General features: G+C 40.2%; 1 protein-coding gene across 6 annotated transcripts in view; it reads right to left on the bottom strand.

The window, feature by feature from the left end:
* The window catches only part of ESR1 (estrogen receptor 1), a 329,307-nt gene that overhangs the window by 25,469 nt on the left and 283,213 nt on the right, over positions 1-20,625 (bottom strand). For 5 of the 6 annotated variants that reach the window (XM_081829167.1, XM_081829171.1, XM_081829166.1 and 2 more), the window contains one exon: positions 14,702-14,835. In XM_081829167.1, coding sequence (XP_081685293.1) covers positions 14,702-14,835 — 134 coding nt within the window. Of the gene's footprint in view, positions 1-6,229; positions 11,312-14,701; positions 14,836-20,625 lie in introns of those variants that run through there. The other variant, XM_081829170.1, reaches the window with a different exon arrangement.

The following is a 20,625-nucleotide window of genomic DNA, read 5'->3' as shown; positions in this document are numbered from 1 at the left end:
AAAAGAATGAGAAGGCAAGCCACAGACTGGGAGAAAATATTTGCAAAAGATATACCTGATGAAGGACTCTTATGCAAAATATACAAAGAACTCTTAAAAGTCAACAATAAGAAAATGAACAGCCCAATTTAAAAATGGGCCACAAAACCACAACAAATAATATTAAAATTTGCATGGAACCAGATAAGACCCCAAATAGTGAAAGCAATCCTGAGAAAGAAGGAAAAAGCTGGAGGTATCACAATCCCCGATTTCAAGATCGACTACAAAGCTGTAGTAATCAAAATAGAAGGGTCCTGGCACAAAAACAGACACATAAGTTAATGGGACAGAATAGAGATCCCAGAAATAAACCCACATTTATATGGTCAGTTAATCAATGACAAAGGAGGCAAGAATATACAGTGGGGAAAAGACAGTCTCTTCCATAAGTGGTGTTGGGAAAACTGGACAGCGACATGCAGAAGAATGATACTGGACCAGTTTCTATCACCATACACAAAAATAAACTCAAAATGGACTAACAACCTAAATGTAAGACCTGAAACCATAAAAATCCTTGAAAAGACTACAGGCAGTAATCTCTCAATATCAGCTGTAGCAACATTTTTTTTAGATATGTCTCTTAAGGCAAGGGAAACAAAAGCAAAAATAAACTATTGGGACTACATCAAACTAAAAAGTTTTCTTTTTTCACAGCAAAGGAAACTATCAAGAAAACAAAAGATAACCTACTGACTGGGAGAAGATATTTGCAAGGGACATATCTGATAAGGGGTTAATATCCAAAATATATAAAGAGCTTATACAACTTAACACCAAAAAAACAAACAATCTGATCAAAAAATGGGCAGAGGACCTGAACAGACCTTTTTCCAAAGAAGACATCCAGATGGCCAACAGACACATGAGAAGATGTTCAACATCACTAATCATCAGGGGAATGTGAATCAAAACCATAATGACATATCACTTCACACCTGATAGAATGGCTAAAACCAAGAAGACAAGAAACAACGTTGATGAGAATGTGGAGAAAAAGGAACCCATTGTGCACTGTTGGCAGGAATGTAAATTGGTACAGCCACTGTGGAAAACAGTATGGAGATTCCTCAAAAAATTAAAAATAGAAATATCATATGATCCAATAATTCCACTACTGAGTATTTACCCAAGGAGAACACAAACTTGGAAAGATATATGCACCCCTATATTTATTGAAGCATTATTTACAACAGCCAAGACATGGAAGCAACCTAAGTGTCCACCAGTGGACAAACAAATAAGAAAATGTGGTATACATACACAATGGAATGTTACACAGCCATAAAAAGTATGAGGTCATACCATTTGAGACAAAATGGATGGACCTAGAGGGTATTATGCTAAGTGAAACAAGTTTGAGAAAGACAAATACCATATGATTCCATTCATAAGTGGATTCTTAAAAAAATGAATAAACGAAAAGCAGAAACAGACCTATAAATACAGAGAACAAACTGATGGTTACCAGAGGGGAGAGGGATAGCAGTTTGGGCAAAATAGGTGAGGGGGAAAGGGAGATACAGGCCCCCTGTTATGGAATAAGAACAGTATGGGAATAAAAAGCAGAACATAAGGAATATAATGATATTGTGAAGGCAATGATGTCATGGGACAGATGGGAGCTATACTTGTGAATACAGTATAATGCATAAACTTGTCAAATCACTTAGTTGTACACCTGAAACTAACATAACATTGTGTGTCAACTATACTAAAAAAAAAAAAAAAAAAATGGGCAAAAGACCTGAAATTGACACCTCACTGAAGAAGAAATATACAGATGGCAAATAAGCATATGAAAAGATGCTCCAGGTCATGTGCCATTAAGGAACTGCAAATTGAAACAAGGAGATACCACTACACATCTATTAGAATGCCCCAAATCTAGAACACTGACACCATGAAATGGGCAAGGATATAGAGAAACAGGAACTCTAGTAAGAATGAAAAATGGTATAGCCACTTTGGAAGACAGTTTGGCAGATTCTTAGAAAACTAAATATCCCCTTCCTGTAAGATCCAGTAATCATGCTCCTTAGTACCTACCCAAATGAGTTGAAAATTTATGTCCACACAAAAACCCACATGTGGATATTTATAGCACTGTTATTTATAATTGCCCAAACTTGGAAGCAACCAAAATGTCTTACAGGAGGTGAATAGATAAACCAACTATGGTACGTCCAGACAGTAAAATATTACTCAGCACTAAAAAGACACGAGCTATTGAGCTATCAAAAGATGTGGAGGAGTCTTAAAGGCATATTACTAAGTGAAAGAAGCCAACCTGGAAAGACCATATACTATATGATTCCAACTCTATGACATTGTAAAAAAAGGCAAAACTATGGAGACAGTAAAAAAAAGATCATTGGTTTTCAAGGGAGGGAGGAAGGAGGGCTCTGTGGGCAGAGCACAGAGTGAAACCATGCCAGATGTTGCCATTATCCATTTGTCAAAACCCATAGGATGCACAACACCAAGCATGACTAATGTCAACTACGGACTTTGGGTGATAACGGTGTGTAATGTGGGTTCATCAATGGTACGACAAATGTACCATTTTGGTGCAGGATTTTGATAGTTGGGAAGGCTATGTGTTGGGGGATAGAGGAGGTACATGGGAAATCTCTGTACCTTTCACTCAGTCTAGCTCTAACCTGCTCTGAAATGTACAACTGTTCTAAAAAATAAAGTCTATAAATAAATAAACAAAAATAAAATTTAAAAAAATTTTAATGTAAAAACCCCCCAAACCTGCCTATCCCTCTCAGTGACTTTAATCATTGGAAAACAGGCTCTGAGAGGTTAAGGAACCAGGCCAGTGGGCGCTAGAGCTAAGAGGGGTTTAAGGCAGGGCAGTGAGGCTGGACTGGCCTGGGGTCACCCTGTCAGTAAATAAGTGGCAGAGGTGGGACCAGAACCCAAATATCTTTCACACCTAGCCCACTGCTCAGCAACTACACAAAGAATTTCCTAACTTCAAGGTGTGTGAGAAACTAGAAATGATTGCCAATGGACTCACCTCCAGAGATATTTGAAAAAACTAATAATTTTCCTGGAATGACTTAGGAGCAATCCAGCCTTTCAAAACCGTGCAGGATGGTGTGGAGAAAGGAACACGGTGTACACGGACATCTTCTAAGCGTCTCTTTAATTAAGAACTTTCACCAAAAGGTTGACAATGATTACTTTTGTGTGGCGAAATTATGATTCCTTAGGAGATTATTTTTCTTGGTGGTTTTTTCTGTATTTTCCAAGTTCTCTCCCTTGGGCATGTAGGACTTTTGTAATTTGGTGGAGGAAAATGCTATTAAAAATACAAAATCAAAGTTCCTTTCATTCCTATTATTTCATGAGCTTTGTCAATGCCTGGACTGATGAGAGAGAAACACAGCTGGTGAACAGAAATTCCAAGGAATAAGGAGCTTGCTGTAGGGATATTACTTATTACTATTTTCATAATATTTCTATCATCCTTAAGGCTGTACACATTTCTGAAACTCTTCAAGGCTTGTCATTTTGACAAGAAATAAAGCTAACACATTTGTCACTAAAGCTTCTGAGAATAATTTTCTTAGCTAGAAATGCTTCTGACATGTCATCGACAGCCCAAACTACATGTCTAAGTACAAAAGATCAGCTTCAAAGACTGGCAACATTCTGTCCCCAGAGGACTTTTGAGTTGGAATGCAAAGAAAGCGTGGCATTAAGGTTTTACTAAGAGGTGCTGAGTGTTTGGCTTTCACTGGATGTGAAGGTTATGTTCTCTTACTCAAAGAGCAACATTTGCAGGGGGCAGGGGGATGGGGTAACTGGGTGATGGACATTAAGGAGAGCACATGATGTAGTGAGCACTGGGTATTGTATAAGATGGGTGAATCACTAAACCCTACCTCTGAAACTAATAATACACTATATGTTACTTAATTGAACTTAAATTTTAAAAAATGTCAAAAAAAAAAAAAGAGTGACATTTGCTATACCAAGAGAAAGAGCAGATGCTTCTTCACCTGTTAAGAAGGTGAATTTTACATTCTGGGTTTAATTCATCACTGTTGATGCCAATTTTAAAGAATGAACAAACTGCTCCTGCCAGTCCCTTCCTAACAGTCCTGATTAGCCATCCTCAGGGTTGACTATTGTTCTGGGCTGGAGCTGGACCAGTTTGCCCAGCATCTGTCTGCTTCCAGCCGTGAGAATGTGGAGACAGGCCTGCATTTGATCCTTGGGGTGTCAGCGACATTGGACAGGGCACTCTTGGAACCGGCAGCCCCTCCATCACCAAAGAATGGCATGGTGGGAGCAGTAGTGGGCTCACATGGTAAGCTGCTTCTTCTAAACTCATTAGGGACTAGGAAACATCGTGTCACTCTCACAAAGCCCCAGAATCCAGAGCAAATGCAACCACGGGAGGAACCAGGTTCTATTTCCTTGGATAAGTTTTTAATCTTGGTAAGTTATCTGATTGCTTAATATTTTTCCTTTGGAAAAAAAAAAAAGACTATAATAGTAATGATGATATTGGCTTATATTTTTAAGCTATCTTGCTCTGACATAACAAACCCATAAGGTTGGCAGGACTGTTTAGAATTATTGTTTCTCTTTGCTGGTTGAGGAAACCAATGAAGAGAAGTGCACTTCCAGCCATTCAACCTGGTGTCTTCCTTTTTATAAATATCACTTTAAAAAATCAGTGGCAAAGGAACCAAGAGCAGAAGGTGAGACATAAAATGGCAGCCCTTTGTGCACCCTGACAGCTTGGAATAAGGGGAGGTCCAGTGTCTGCGTAAGTCACAAACCTGAAACTTAACATAACAAGCACCTATACAAACCATAACATAAAACAAAATTCTCTAGGTGATAATTTGCTTCAAAAGGGGTGAGCTTGGAAGGTTCCTAACATGACGCTTATAATATGACTGATGAAGAAGTTGCTGCCTATGGGTCTATCACAGCAGGGGCAGTAGCTGGGCAGCAGGAAGCTGTCTGCCCTCTCCCACCTGGCTGGCGGTCTGCACTCACCTGTCTCTCACATTGCATGATAAGTTTACATTTATGTAAAAGTGTAATTTGATAAAGCTTTCTGGAACAGTAGGTAACACAAATCAGGAGGCTTTTTGTACCCTTTTACCAGCAAACCTACTTCTACAAACATCCAAAGTCATAAGTAAATGTGGGCAAAAGATGTAGGAAAAGAATGCAAAACAAGCATAGTTTATAATACCAAAAAAAGAAAAAGCACTTAAATGCTTAACAATATCAGGTTTGTTGAATTAATAAGGATATATCCTCATGAATGATTATGCAGCCATTTAAAGTATTCTTTCTATGGAAAGTATATGTGTAAAATACTGATGAAAACGTGTAAATATAAATATGGTTATAACGCACTCACAGTATGGAAAGAGAAGAAAAGAATACCTCACACAAATGGAGTGTTAGTCTAAGCAGACATTGTTTTAAGAGCTAACTCGGATTAGCAGGTAGGCACTATTACGATCTCCATTTCATGGACCAGGAAACAGAAGCACAAAGCGTATAAGCAACACTTGTCCAGGCCCCTACAACTAAGAATTATCAGAAAGGGGATGTGAACATGGAACTAGAGTATCTTGCTCTTAACCCTTACACCAGATCGCAATGAGGTACATCAAAATGCCCAAATGGTTGCCTAACTTCGGGTCGTTGTTTATTTCTCTAGTAATATATTTTGTATTCTTAAATGATTTCAATTGAACACACCACTGTACAATTGCAACCTTATTTTTTTTTTTAATTAAGTTTTCTTTTTATATCTGTCTCTGTCTTTAGACTCTGAGGACCTTAAGGTAAGAACGACCTTAGTAATCACCACTATTGCTATCACTGTCGGTATGACCATTGGGTCACCTTGATGGCGCTGCCCTAGGTTTCAGGGAGCACTCCCTACGCCTCACCTCGTGTAAATGACAGGGTAAAAACTACGACAGATAAGGCAACGAAAGGCAACTTTGCATCTCCAGCACTTGGTACATGCTTGAAAAGTAGTAAATACTCAATAAAGGGTAGTGAAGCTAACAAATAATAGCTTCTAAAGCCACGGATATCACTCAGTTCAGTGGGGGTATTGCTGTCTTTCTTACATGCAGGAAGAAAAGCAAAACCTAAAAAGTAGATATAAAGTAAAAACTCAGAGAAAAAGTAGATATAAAGTAAAAACTCAAGCCTGAGGCAGTCTGAATCTACCTCAACATATGGAAGCCGCCGTATGCCCTCTGAGGGAAAGTGCTGGAAGAGGCCCAAGTGAGGCTGTGCTCCGGGATCCCATGGGAGAGGGAGGGGAGGACAGAACTTGCAGCAGGAAGTCTGTTTTTCCATCTCTCTTTCACCATGACAAAAGCAATCAGAGAGCCACGAGGCCCCGAGTGGAAGGCTACACCCAGAAGTAGGTCTTCCAACTAAGTGCAGGGATGTTCGGTTTAGACTAAAAGTTGACGGTACAGCTTGACATTCCATTCAGATGTGTCAGGAAGCATACATATTCTATTATGGCTTTTACTTACTTAATGAGCATGTTGTGGGAAAAGATAAACCCATTAAAAACAATATTTTATTTTACTTGTGAGCTCAAGAAATTAGTGGGATCTTATTGTTGTTTTCTCAAGTGTCAAAACACTTTTAAACTATAGGTCAATGTGCCAGGCATGAGTGAAGTGAGGGCACCTAGGCCCTTCCAAATACAGGCCCCGAGTGTACTTCTGGTCCTTTGATTAGAACTGGGTGATCTTGACACCAAAATCTTGGTAAGCTATTTGATTGCTTAATATTTTCCCGTTGGGAAAAAAAAAAAATGACTGTAATAGTAATGATGATATTAGCTTATATCTTTAAGCTATCTTTCTCTGTCATAACGAATCCATAAGATAGGCAGGACTGTTTCAAATTATTATTTCTCTTTGCTAGTTAAGGAAACAAGTGATGAGAAGTCCAGTGGTTTGGTGAAATCCTCACTGTTAGATGAATGAATGGTGGGGCCGGAACGTTCCCCCTTGCCTTTCTTTGGACTCCAGCTAAGTCCTCTCATCCTCAAGACTCAGCGGACCTATCAGTCCTCATGTAGGAACCCTCCTGTCACGTGCTTATCTATATCACAGCCCTTATCTCATGATATGCAGATAATGAGTTAATTATCTGTGCCCCCAGATCTTACTCATCTATATGCCTCCAGTGCCAGCACAGTTCTGAGCATGAGCAGCTGATCCCTCAGGGTCTGCAGAATGGTTAGTTTCATAGTACACTAGAGAACTATTTTAATGTAGCTGAAAGATCATCATCTATGCCGGTAGTTTTCAAACAAGGTTTCACATATTCCTGAGAATTAAAAATTGATTCCTAAAGGTCTTTAAATTGTCTTAGAACTTTAATTTTGTGTTTGCATTTTAATGATATTCTAAGAAATACCATTAGAACATTAATATCAGAAGTTCTGCATTACTTACATCAACGGTTCTCAATCTTGGTGAGATTGGAGTCTTGGGTGGCAGGGGAGCTTTAATCAATACTAATATTCAGACCCTGAACCTGAATTACATCTGAACCAATTACATCAGAATCTCTGGAGGTGGGTCCCCACACAGGGATATTTTTTTAAAGACCCCCAGATGATGGAAATGTATGGAGCACTGATACTCACCAATCTAGATGATCCATATAATCTTCATTTCCTAAGTGACATGTTTTCCACCAGTATTTACAACTGCCTCAAATCCAATAGTTACACTTTAAGTACCTCAGATAAATAAATACAGAAGCAAACAAAATATATAACCGATACGTTCTTGTCAAAGTCAGATGATGTCACAGCATGCTGCACAAGCCAGGGTTTTGTGATCATTCTGAACACAGGCAAGTGGGGGAGGGGGCAACCGAGTCATCACTAGAGCACTCGGTAGGTAGACCAGCAGACTGGAGGTCTACCCCAGGCATGTTAGAAACAGCAACACAATTTCTGCAAAAATATTATTAGTTTGCCTTTTAGTTTATATTTAATTTGTGAATTTGTTTTGGTTTTGTATTTATATAAGAACTATAAACAAAGTTTATACTTGGTTGTCCATTTAAATAATAAATATGGTTATACATATTTAAGCAGCATTATAATACAAAGAACAAGAACATTCAAGTCAGCGTTTGGGGAGTTGGTGGCATCTTTTTCTTTTAAATGGGTCAGACTTAAGAATACTGATTTCATAATTTCTGGACCCTGGTCCAAAGGGTGGTTGAATCAAGGACCCAGGAGATGGCTTCCCCCTTTGTTGGTGCTCTTGTGAGCACAAAATGATAATGTCCCTCCCCAAGGTTCTGAGTATGATTGGAAAACTGTTCCTAATATCAGAATGCTGCCAGGATTTCTAGTCTCCCAACAGCTGCTGCATTTTGACACATCCCAGGAGGTCCCATCAGGACTCCCCCAGTCTTTCCCAGGCTACAGGTATTTGGTTGGTTTCCCTAGTTCCACAGAAGCTCCAAGAGGTGTGGGCAAGATGCAGGACCCAATCCACTAGGTCTGGGGCCTGAGACTCTTCCATTCACAAGGACACTTTGGTCATGAGAATGCAATTTTTTAACCACAATGGCAGGGTTGAAATCCCACCTCAGAATTTCCAGGCAGGAGTTTATTTATTATCTATCTGCTAAGAACACCGTAATTCCTTTCATAAGGAAGCAGCTTATCAAAGGGCATCCATCATCCCCTAAGTAAACGGCAGAGTTGCTTCTCTTGAATGCCACGCCTCTCTAATGACAAAGTCCATGCCACAGCTAGTTTTCAGGAAATTAGTGGAGACCTTAGGCTTGTTTCAAGCCGCAGGGAAAGACTCTAAGAGTTGAGTCCACGGCCTGTAGAATCTAGTCAGCCAGAGAGAAGGAGACAATGAGCCACTTAACAACTGTGAAGTATCATTTATCTCAAAATCACAACACTAGGAAGGCTCCCTAGGGAGGAAGCTTGGCATTACAAAGAACTCAAGAGATAATATAATCAAAACTTCTCCACCAGCCAACTACTGCATACCTGAGAGTGTGCCCATTGGCAATTTCCAAGGCCTGTTCCTTTTTTTTTTTTTTTAAAGATTTTTATTTATTTATTTGGCAGAAAGGGACACAGTGAGAGAGGGAACACAAGCTGGGGGAGTGGGAGAAGCAGGCTTCCCGCTGAGTAGGGAGCCCGATGCCCGGGGCTTGATCCCAGGACCCTGGGATCATGACCTGAGCCAAAGGCAAACGCTTAATGACTGAGCCACTCAGGCGCCCCAAGGCCTTTTTCTGTCAGAAACCTTCAACCATTGAGAATTAATGATCCTCAATGTTTACAGTCAATATGTTTTTAAATGCTCTTTCATCTAAATATAGGGACTCTGATCATTGTCTTATTTCTCAACTTAAAACTATAAATGCTCTAAATAACTGTCTAATAATTAACAGTGCAAAGAAATCAGCTCAAGAGAGAGGAAATATTCTTTGTGATGAGAACTTGTCCAAATCAATCATGAAGTAAATGCTTCTCTGCCCGGGGCCCTGGTGAACACATATAAAGCAAATGGGTGTCACAGCTTCAGGATCCTATGCTCTGTTAAGGCACCAAGATGATGACATTCACCATATTAACAAAGCAAAACCAAATGACAGACAAGAGCTGGCACCATTTTTAGGTTTATGTTTAATATAAATGCTCCTGGGCAACATTCCATATCCCTTTTTTTCTTAAATGAACACCAGGGTACACATTTTAGAAATGAGGCCATAATTCTTTCTAGCATTTTGTTTTCCTTTTCGCCCTACAGTTTTTTACCTTTACTCCTCTTTCTTACTCCACCAGCTGAAAGAGAAATGTTGTCTGAAGGCAGTTGCGATAAACAGGTAATCATGAGAACAACATTTCTATAGAGTAAGACATTTCAGGAGGGAGACAGGGATCCAGCAGGCCCAGGGAAGACTTCTGGGTACCTGGAGTTGTGAGTCGGGAGAGGAAAGGGGATCTACTGTTAAACAGGGGACAGGGGAGCTGGAGTCTGGCATCTGATGGGCTCTCCAGGGACCCAGGTGGATCAAGTCACCAGGGAGTGAGGGAAGCAACACTCTTTGGAATTACTGGGGAATATAACAAACTGTGGTCAGTAACGCGTTCAGAAAAGGTGCAGAAATAATTATTAAGTTGAATTTTGAAGGCCAAACCAAACATTTATTAGAGATTGTAGACTTATACATATTAAGCTTTGATGGGTGAATTTTTCTGAGTCTTGAAAAACACCCACTAAAAGGGTAGTGATCTAAACGGGAGTGGACTCTGAGGGGCATGTGGGGGAGAGGGGGATGGGAAGAAACACAGTGAATGGATGAGTGAGCACACTGGGATTTCTCTGCCACTTACCACAGCGTTTTCATTAAGGTTGGCCAACATTACGGTTCAATTAACAATCGATTATTATCCATGAGACCAATCTTGCTCTAAAATTTCTCTCATTACAATTAAACAGCATAATTAACCAAGTCTCAGGGGAAGAGTCACAGTCTCTATTATTATTATTATCCTTCAGTCCCTGTGTATTTTTTAAGCCTAGCAGGAAACCTTTAAACTAAAGTACTTAGGTATATGGGGTGCCTGGGTGGCTCAGTCGGTTTGAGCATCCAACTCTTGGTTTCAGTTCAGGTCATGGTCTCAGGGTTGTGAGATCTCTAAAATAAATAAATAAATCTTTTAAATAATAATAATAAAAGAAGGTATGGACTGGCTTTTTTTTTTTTTTTTTTGTGGTGAGAAAGAGAGTGAGCGAGCCAGTGGGGGCCGGGGAGGGGGTGCGCGGGGAGGAGCAGAGGGAGAGGGAGAGACAGAATCTTATGCAGGTTCCACTCCCATGCTTAACCGACTGAGACACCCAGGCACCCCTGGACTGGCTCCTTTTGAACCAGAGATTCCCGAATGATGGTGACAGCTTCAATTCACTGATTGAAGGACTACTGTGTTCCATAAACCGCGTTCGACAGCTTACATACAATTTTCCTTTTAGTTCACAGTAACCCAAGGAGATGGGCATTATTTTTTCTCATTTAATAGTTTGATATTATCTGGATCTGAAAAGGATGATATGTTTCATAATGGTAGAAAGAGCATATGACGAATGGGAACTTTCCACAACCTCCTGGTCATGTCCAGCAAATAAACATCTACTGAAGGACTGAACGGCGTGGTACCTCTTGACAGTTCACAGGTTAAAGACTGTGAGAACTGTAAAAAAAAAAAAGTTTAAATAGTTTATAGGGAAATCAGGATGTACGTGCATGAAGAAGACATCAAGGTTAAATTAAAAAACTGAAAACACAAAACCAAAAACCATGTCATTCATTTTTGTGTATTTGGCACAAAGTTTCTGAATTATTGAACAAATGAATGAAATCAGTCAACCAATTGACCAAATGCTAGATTGAACGATACTGGCTCTAAGAACTAAAATAGTCTAGCGAAGGGAAGTTCATTATGGACCTGGGTGGTGGCAAGATTTCCTGAATGAGATGAGGTCAGAGTTGGGCCTGGAAGAATTAGAAATACTGGAATTATCAAGAAGGACTGAAGTCCCACTGGGTAGGGGGAATAGGGTAAACAAGCACAGATAACCCCTTCCTGGCCCCCTGGTCCGCTTCTGCAGCACAAGCCCTGCCTCCTGTCACTGGTCCCTCTGGGCCTTTTGCTCTGAGCTCATCTGCTCTGCTCACATTTCCTTTGCTTGAGTTCTGTCCAGCTAGTTCTCGGAATGCCTAGAAGCTGGCATTGATTTTGCTGAAGCATCTCTGGATTAACCAGGAATGCCTCTGTCCTTTAGTGGAGAGCAGAAAAATAGTGTTTGTCCTATGAATGATTCTAGGCTTTTGTAAGCAATGTAATGAATTATTCTTAATGAGGCATAAATCATGATGAATATCTCCCATTCCCAAACAGCTGTGAACGGGCTTCCCATGGAAATTTCAGCATTTGGGAGACCTCTTGAGAACTGCAGAAAGTCACTCCTAGTAGTCCACAAAACAACATTTCAACTACCCTTGTGCCTCTGCCTCGAAGTCAAGGCCAACATAAACACACCCTCTCAGACTTTGGTGACCGGAACACAGCACACAACCCAAAGCTCCCCCATACACTGAGGTCTTGTTTCCCAGGAATCAGAAAAGCATCTTCCAGCTCAGGCTTCCTGAACCCTTTCCAACTTGGCTTCTGTCAGAGATTCCTGGAATGACTGTCACTTTGTTCTTTATCTCATGACAGGTGAAGCACTGCCCTGGATCAGAGTCATGAATTGGTTGGGTTTTTAGAAAAATCCATACTTTCAGTTGTGGGCAAAGATTGTTGGGATTGTAGTAACCCTCCTAGGATGGACTGCTTTTTTACTCTGAAAAGTCTTCCAGCACCACACCATTGTGTTTCAGTCTTGTCCTCTCTGATTCTGTTTTTCAGGAACAATATGAGACACTAAGAGCTGTACTCAGCAGCAGACCCGCTTTTGCAAACATAGCTCACTTCTGGATTGAAAAGAGTGGTTTCACTTTTTACAGGTTGGGAGGAAGCTTCTGTTTTGTTACTGCCTGTGAGCCAGCAGCGCCGTCCTTGACAGAAAAGATGTGTTGCCACCCTGATATCTCTCTCATGAGCACAACTGTAAACTCTGTCAGACTACAGTGCCTTGTGTTTCCAAAATAGTGTTCCAACCCTTCAAATGCAAGGAAGGAAGCTCACAGAAGCTCCTGAGAAAGAAGTAGAAGAACAAGGATAGCGCAGGGAAGTTTAACCAGTGTGAGGAGGAGTCAGGTGTTGGTCCGATCTGGCAGTGGGAAATATGTTTTGAGATTCTGGGGCCAGTCTTTCACAAAAGACTTTCTTGTGAGGGCTGAAATTTTTTTCCTCTGGGACTTAAAAAATCCTGGGTCTATGCATTCAATATTTTGATGGCACAAGTCTTGCCCTTTATTTATATAATATTCTAAAAACCCTACCCTGTCATAGGAACAGAACAATAATGTAGGAAGAGGCTACACAGATTTGAAGGAATATTTTTGGTGACCAAGATCAGAGCATCTACTTGTGTGGATTATATAACTCTGGTGAATTTTCACTTCCTGTTTGGAGTGTTATTTCCTAGAAAAAGTGGGGAAAAAGTCCCAGCACCTGATAGGCCCACTTTCCCTGAAGTTAACGGATTGCCCCCAGGAAAGCCGTCAGCATGCGCCAGCCCTCCACTGAAGAAGGACCAGGTTCAGGACCTGGCACGGTGCAGCTAAGTGGCATTGCTCCCAGAAGTCTCTTCCAATAAAGAGCCATTGTGGAATGTGAACCCTTCAGTGTACCGGACAAATGACTGAAATGAAAAGCACAATGCATGTGAGTGGAACCAGAAACATGAATGAGTGGATCACATCGTTTTTCAGGTAACTGTTCTGTAGTTCAGTCCTTGCCTACTGGAATAGTACAGATTTCCATTTATTAGTTGATAAGTGAGAATGATTACTGTCTAACCATGAAGTGATATAGGTTATTAGCACTGGTGGGGAAGGGAAGTGGAAAACGGCTAGAGGAGGTACGAAGGGGGTGGTGTTCTTCGGGAAGAGACAAGACATCTGAAAAGAGAAGAAAGGGCCGATTCTCCCAACATGCGATCAATACAAACTCTAGTTCAACCATCAGGGAAATTGGAGACCCTATCTGATTCTAAATCTGGCGTAGGGCTTCAAAATAGCTACAGTTTCTATGTAAGAATGTGGTCTGAGGCATGAAGTAGGGCCTGGACCAGGGGTCAAGATCCAGGCTAAAGGCATCTACTGTGCGGCTGACACCCAGTTGTTGAGCTTCGGGTCCCACAGACTGGATATCTAGTCTCCAGATCCAAATACTGAGGGCCAGAAGGAACACGGCGCTAATTCAGTTGAGCCATAGTTTCCATCTGGGTGACCTGGACAACCTCTTTACACAATAGGTGACCTTTACAGCAAACAAAACAAAACAAACCCCTAACCAGATGCCACTCTCAGCTAGGCTTTCTCAAATCAGTCGCTAGGAGGGAACAGTTGAATTAGACCCCTTAGACCACATGAAAGCTGCTCTTCAGCTGGACCTGCCCTGTGTGTGCCTCAGTTTTAGGGCCATGTGTTTCTATCTCTGAGCCAATTATATTTGTCGCCTAATCAGTTTTGGCCAGAAACATGATCAGTCTCAAATAAGTCTCTTTCCTTATGATCTTGAACTTGATGTTGGTCATTTGGTCTACTTACTCTCTGCCATATACAACTATCAACAATCGATGCCTATATACCTGTACTTTAGTCCTCAAACTAAATAAATAAAATTAATAAAATGAAAACATCCCAAATATCTGTAAAATGATGCAAATATTTCAACAAAAAAGCCATTTGGTTCAGTGTCCAATTTGTTTCCTCCATTCGTTGTATCTGACCAGTGCGGATTCCACCTCTATAAGCAGTCTACAATGACAACAGGTTATTTTAAATGTGCATCAGTTGTTTCTTTCAATTTATGATTATGCCTTTGCAATAGGCAGCTTATATTTGGCTGAAAATACACATAAATCTTTCTTCCAGTAACCCAGCAGTAAATTCCCCCGTGTTATCAACTCACCAGAATTAAGCAAAATGATGGATTTGAGGCACACGAACTCCTCTCCCTGGAGATTCATCATACGAAACCGAGATGACGTAGCCAGCAACATGTCAAAGATCTCCACCATGCCCTCTACACACTTTCCCTGGTTCCTATGAAAACACAGAAAATAAAAAGAAAAAAAAATAGTATTAAAGCACAGAAAAGCTGGGGTTCCGGGGTGGCTCAGTTGGTTGAGTGTGACTCTTGATTTTGGCTCAGGTCATGATCTCAGTGTTTTGAGATCGAGTCCTGCATTGGGCTCCAGGCTTGGTGGGGAGTCTGTTTGAAATTCTCTCTCCCTTCTGCCCCTCCCCCTGCTCATGTGCTTGCTCATTCTCTCTCTCTCAAATAAATAAATCTTTTAAAAAAAGAAAGCATAGAAAGCTTTCAGACCCATGATAAGGTTCACATTCATAAAAATCTACTGGCTCCAAATCTGTTACAAAAAACTGCAGCCCATTCTCTTCATGGAACATGAATATTCTTTGAATTCTAGAAGGCAAAACAAAAAAAATAAAAATAAAAAGCTTTTCCATCAGTAAAACATTTCATTTCAAATTCTTAGAAGAGACATATTGTTCAATCTCCAAATCTGCCATGTTAAATACCAAGTTCTTCAAAGAGAACACAGGCAGTACCTTTTCTGACATTAGCCATAGCAACTTTTTTCTAGATAGGTCCCCTGACACAAGGAAAACAAAAGCAAAAATAAACTGTTGGGACTACATCTAAATAAAAAGCTTCTGCACAATGAAGGAAACAATTAACAAAACTAAAGACAACCTACTGAAAGGGAGAAGATATTTGCAAATGACATATTCAATAAAGGGTTAGTATTCAAAATATATAAAGAACTTATATCCATTCAACAACCAAAAAACAAATAACCCAATTAAAAAAATGGGTAGAAGACATGAACAGCCATTTCTCCAAAGAAGACATATAGCTGGCCAACAGACACATGAAAAGATGCTTGACATCACTGATCATCAGGGAAATGCAAATCCAAACCACAATGAGCTATCACCTCACACCTGTCAGAATGGCTAAAATCAACAACACAACAATAGGTTTTGGTGAGGATGTGGAGAAAAAGGAACACTTATGCACTCTTGGTGGGAATACAGACTGATACAGCCACTGTGGAGACAGTATGGAGGTTCTTCAAAAAGTTAAAAATAGAACTACCCTATGATTCAGCAGTTGCACTACTGGGTATTTACCCAAAGAATTCAAAAACACAAATTCAAAGGGATACATGCACCCCTATGTTTATAGCAGTATTTTTTACAATAGCCAAGATATGGAAGCAGCCCAAGTGTCCGTTGATCAATGAATGGATAAAGAACATGTGGTACAGTTATACAATGAGTACTATTCAGCCATAAAAAGAATGGAATCTAGACATTTGCAACAACATAGATGGAGCTAAAGAATATAATGTTAAGTGAAATAAGTCAGTCAGAGAAAGACAACTACTATACGATTCCATTAATATGTGGAATTTAAGAAACAAAACAAATGAGCAAAGAGGAGAAAAAGAGGCAAACCAAGAAACAGACTCTTAACTACTGAGAACCTGATGGGTTACCAGCAGGGAGGTGGGTGGGGGAATGGAGGAAATAGGTAATGGGGATTAAGGAGGGCATTTGCTGTGATGAGCACCAGGTGATGGATGCAATTGTTGAATCACTATATTGTACACCTGAAACTAATTTAACACTGCAAGCTAACTGGAATTAAAGTAAAAACTGAAAAAATAAAGAGTTCTTCAACCTATGGGTAATCAAAAATGATTAAGATTCAGCTAAATGATTTGTCTAAGTATTTATTGATCTGCTATATATTCTAGGCATGTGGTCACTATGGGAATAAAAACAGAGCCTCTACTCTCAATATGCTCAAAACCTGGAAATAATATAATCTGGTTTAACAGACTTGTATAAAGTGCTTTTGAAATACAGGAGGAAGTATCATGAAGGACTGTGGCTGGGCTGGAACCATTTGTGTTGCCAAGGATGACAGGTAAGGATTCGCCTAGTAGGTGGCATTCGAGTTGACAGTTTAAGAAATGCAGGCTTTCATCGAGCAGGAGTGCGAAGGCATCATTGGAAGAGGGTCTTAGACATGGAGAGGAAGAGCAGAGTGAAGGACACGGAGTGGTGTGCTAGAGGTACAAAAGAGACAAGAGATTAACCTGGGAAAGGAGAAAAAGGTCAAGTGATAAAGGATGTACCACATTGTAAGAAATTTAGGATTTCTCCCTGTGCAACAGAGCTTCTGCATCGAGGATTTAACATTAGTAGTTGCAACTGTTAAATAAGCAAACCCGAAGGTTCATAACATGTTATATTTAAAAAAGAAACTATTGGTATCTTTTCCATAGGGTTGTTGCAGAAGTTCAATGAGATAATACACGTGAAAGGAACTCATTCATCTTTTCGTTCACAAGCTGAATTGGGGGCATGTTGTCTTTGAGGGGGACAAGAAGAATTTAAAATATCCTATGCATATGCAAACATATATTTGTGAAAAATATAATAATTTAAAACATGAACAGTAAGCACATTGTCCAGCACTTTGTTTTATTTTTGATTAATGTATTTTGGAGTTCATCAATGGTTCTTAACAGCTGCATAACTGTTTCTTTTTTTTTTATTTTTTTTAAAGATTTTATTTATTTGACAGAGAGAGACACAGCGAGAGAGGGAACACAAGCAGGGGGAGTGGGGGAGGGAGAAGCAGGCTTCCCGTGGAGCAGGGAGCCCGATGCGGGGCTCTATCCCAGGACCCTGGGATCATGACCTGAGCCAAAGGCAGACGTTTAATGACTGAGCCATCCAGGCGCCCCTGCATAACTGTTTCTAGTAGCATAAGTTTTGCACTGAACATGTTCAAAGTGCTAAAATTTTTTGAACCATTTCTCTGTTGGCTGACATTTCGTTTGACTTCAAGTATTTTACTGTCACAAACATTTCATGCAATACCTAGATTAGAGGACTTAAGGCATTTTTAATATTGATAAATAGTTCAAACATTGCTTCCCAAGAGCTTGTACAATAGACTTTTGGTAGAAGAATATATTGGTATAAACTCTTTCTCTAAGAGACCTGCTCTTACCCTTTGCTGATATTTTTCTGTTGGGTTATTAGTCATTTTCACGTTGATTCTTAACTGTTCTTTATATATTGTAGTAATTAGCCCTTTGTTCTATGTGCATTCAATGCTTTTCTACTGGCTTGTCATGTTTTTCTTTTTTTTTTTCTGGTGTTTTCTTCTGCAAAATATTTAATTATTACATAATCGATTTGCCAAACTTGTTGTTTAGAATAGTATGTCTTGCTTGAAAAGGTCATTTCCCTTTCAGTAACATATAAACAAGTATCTTATGTTTCCCTCTAGTACAGTTCCATGTTTTTATACTTAAATCTTTCTGGGATTTATTTTTTTATAACAACTGTACTGAAATATGGTCACATATCATATAATTTACTCATTTGGAGTGTACAATTCAATGGACTTTAGTGTATTCCCAAAGCTGTGTACCTGCTTTTCAGGATTTACTTTGGGTGGCATGTGAGACAGGACTCAGCTTTGTATTTGTCCCAGGCAGCTAGGTAGTCTTAACACCATTTATGGAATAAACCATCTTTTCCACACTGATTTGAAATATGCTAGTACTTTTAATAAATCCATTTCTTTCTTACAACTGTCCTTTAAGGTAGTATTATTTTTTTTGTTGTCAAAAGTGAGGGAATTAGGACTCAAAACTATTAAGTCAAACCATACTATCTATGACCAGAGGAAAGAATTCCAACATGATTTCCTTTGTCTTCCTTTTCCACCCTACTTTAATTCATACTTGCCCCTTACAAACCAGGCCTTGTGCTAGACATAAAGGTACAGAGAAGAAAGACATGGGACTTGTTCATAAAGAGATCCAAAACAGGGGCAAGACAGACAGAGAAAAGACAGGTGCAAGGCCATGGGCTACATTCCCCCAGAAAAGATATAGAAAGAAAGTCTTACAACTAACGTCAGCCTCCCATTTAACCCACATCAATATTGAAGCAATTGCCATAGACATCTCAGATAAAGGTAAATGAGATTTTATGTAAAGTGTTCAGAATGGCAGGTGGTACCTAGTAGCAGCGATATATAACTACCACTATGAGATATTTGGATAAATAGAGCCACAGCTGTTCAGGGAGAGGTTAGCCTTTTTACCTAAAGCATCCAGAAAACAATTGCCACAGTGCATTCTGCTTTGACTGTGGCATCCGGGTTCATGGAAGCTCTCTAGAAACAGAGGGGAATCTTTAAAATCTACGTTGCTCAACAGGGGGATGAGACGGTGGTCACACCGAAGGGTGACTTGGCCCGAAACAGGGACAGCATACTACAAGGGAGTGTTTCTTATGCTGAAGTCAATTTTTTTTAAAGTAGCACATTTTTTTTAAAGATTTTATTTATTTATTTGAGAGAGAGAGAGAGCACAAGCAGGGGGAGCAGCAGAGGGAGAGGGAGAAGCAGGCTCCCCACCAAGCAGGGAGCCCTGATGTGGGACTCAATCCCAGGACCCTGGGATCATGACCTGAGCCAAAGGCAGACGCTTAACGGCTGAGCCACCCAGGTGTCCCTAAAGTAGCACATTTTCTTTCTAGTGAAAAAATAAACAAGGATAGGGGGAAATGTTTGGAGGGTGAAGCTTTAAAAATAACAACCCATAGCCAAAATAGAGAAAGGCTCCTTTCTCACTATAAAGTCTCCGTTTACTTAACAGACTGCAGGGCAGGGGAGGAAATCTCAATGTGGGAGGGCGCCTGCGCTCACCTGCTGTGAGCAGAAGTTCACTTCAGAAACGGAGAAAGTGCAGCTCTAACAATTTTCCTTTCTTCCTTCGTGTCCCTTCTCAATAGTCTCCCATATTTTCCCACCAGAAGCTTGTTCTTAAGTGTCTCCCTCTCAGCCTTTTCTTCCCCAGACATGCTGTCGATTCTCACCAGCAGCTCTCACCCGAGCACCGTTCCATGCTTGCTCCTCAGTACCCCACAGGAGCCAGGGCCTGAGCCCTCAGCCATGTCTCCGTGTGACTGTGTGTGTGTGTGTGAGAGAGGGAGAGTGAATGTGAGTGTGTGTGTGTGGGGCAGTGTGTTTTCATTTAGAGGATGTGGAAGGAGCAGACATTAAATATACATCATTGAGACATGCTAAGAAGACCCTGGGGCTTACCTTCCATGCAAACAAAAGTGCTTCTCAACTTTGAGGGCACCTGGGGGAATATTCATATTCATATTGAATATTCATTTCAGTATGCAGTGAAGCTGCAATTTTCTAAGTAGTGCTGTAAAAGTCTTGAAGAACTTTACGCTGACATCTCTATTAAGGGTAAACTCACTGTCCTTTCAGTGGGGAAACCTCACTTGTTCTAAACACTTCAGCCAATCCACTATTTATGTAATAAATTAAAAATATGTGATTTGATTCTCAGAGTCCATAGTCTCTCATGGTTCATCTCCTCGTCCGATTTCTCCCCCTTCATTTTTCCCTTCCTACTATCTTCTTTTTTTTTTTTTTTAACATATAATGTATTATTTGTTTCAGAGGTACAGGTCTGTGATTCAACAGTCTTACATAATTCACAGCGCTTTGAGGGGCACCTGGGTGGCTCAGTTGATGAAGCGTCTGACTCTTGGTTTCAGCTCAGGTCATGATCTCAGGGTGGTGAGATTGAGCCCCTGAGTCAGGCTCTGTGCTGGGTGTGGAACCTGCTTAAGATTCTCTCTCTCCCTCTCCTTCTGCGCCTTCCTTCTCCCTCTATAAATAGAAATAAGATAAAATGAAATGAAATGAAATAAAATAAAATATGTGACCTTGAAGATGTTTCTGGTAAATCACTA

The sequence above is a fragment of the Leptonychotes weddellii genome, chromosome 8 (assembly GCF_054177405.1).
Source record: "Leptonychotes weddellii isolate Sample4059 chromosome 8, ASM5417740v2, whole genome shotgun sequence".
In the NCBI taxonomy this organism is placed as follows: domain Eukaryota; kingdom Metazoa; phylum Chordata; class Mammalia; order Carnivora; family Phocidae; genus Leptonychotes; species Leptonychotes weddellii.
The sequence above is the reverse complement of the archived record's forward strand: the minus strand, read 5'-3'. Positions and strand labels throughout refer to the sequence as shown.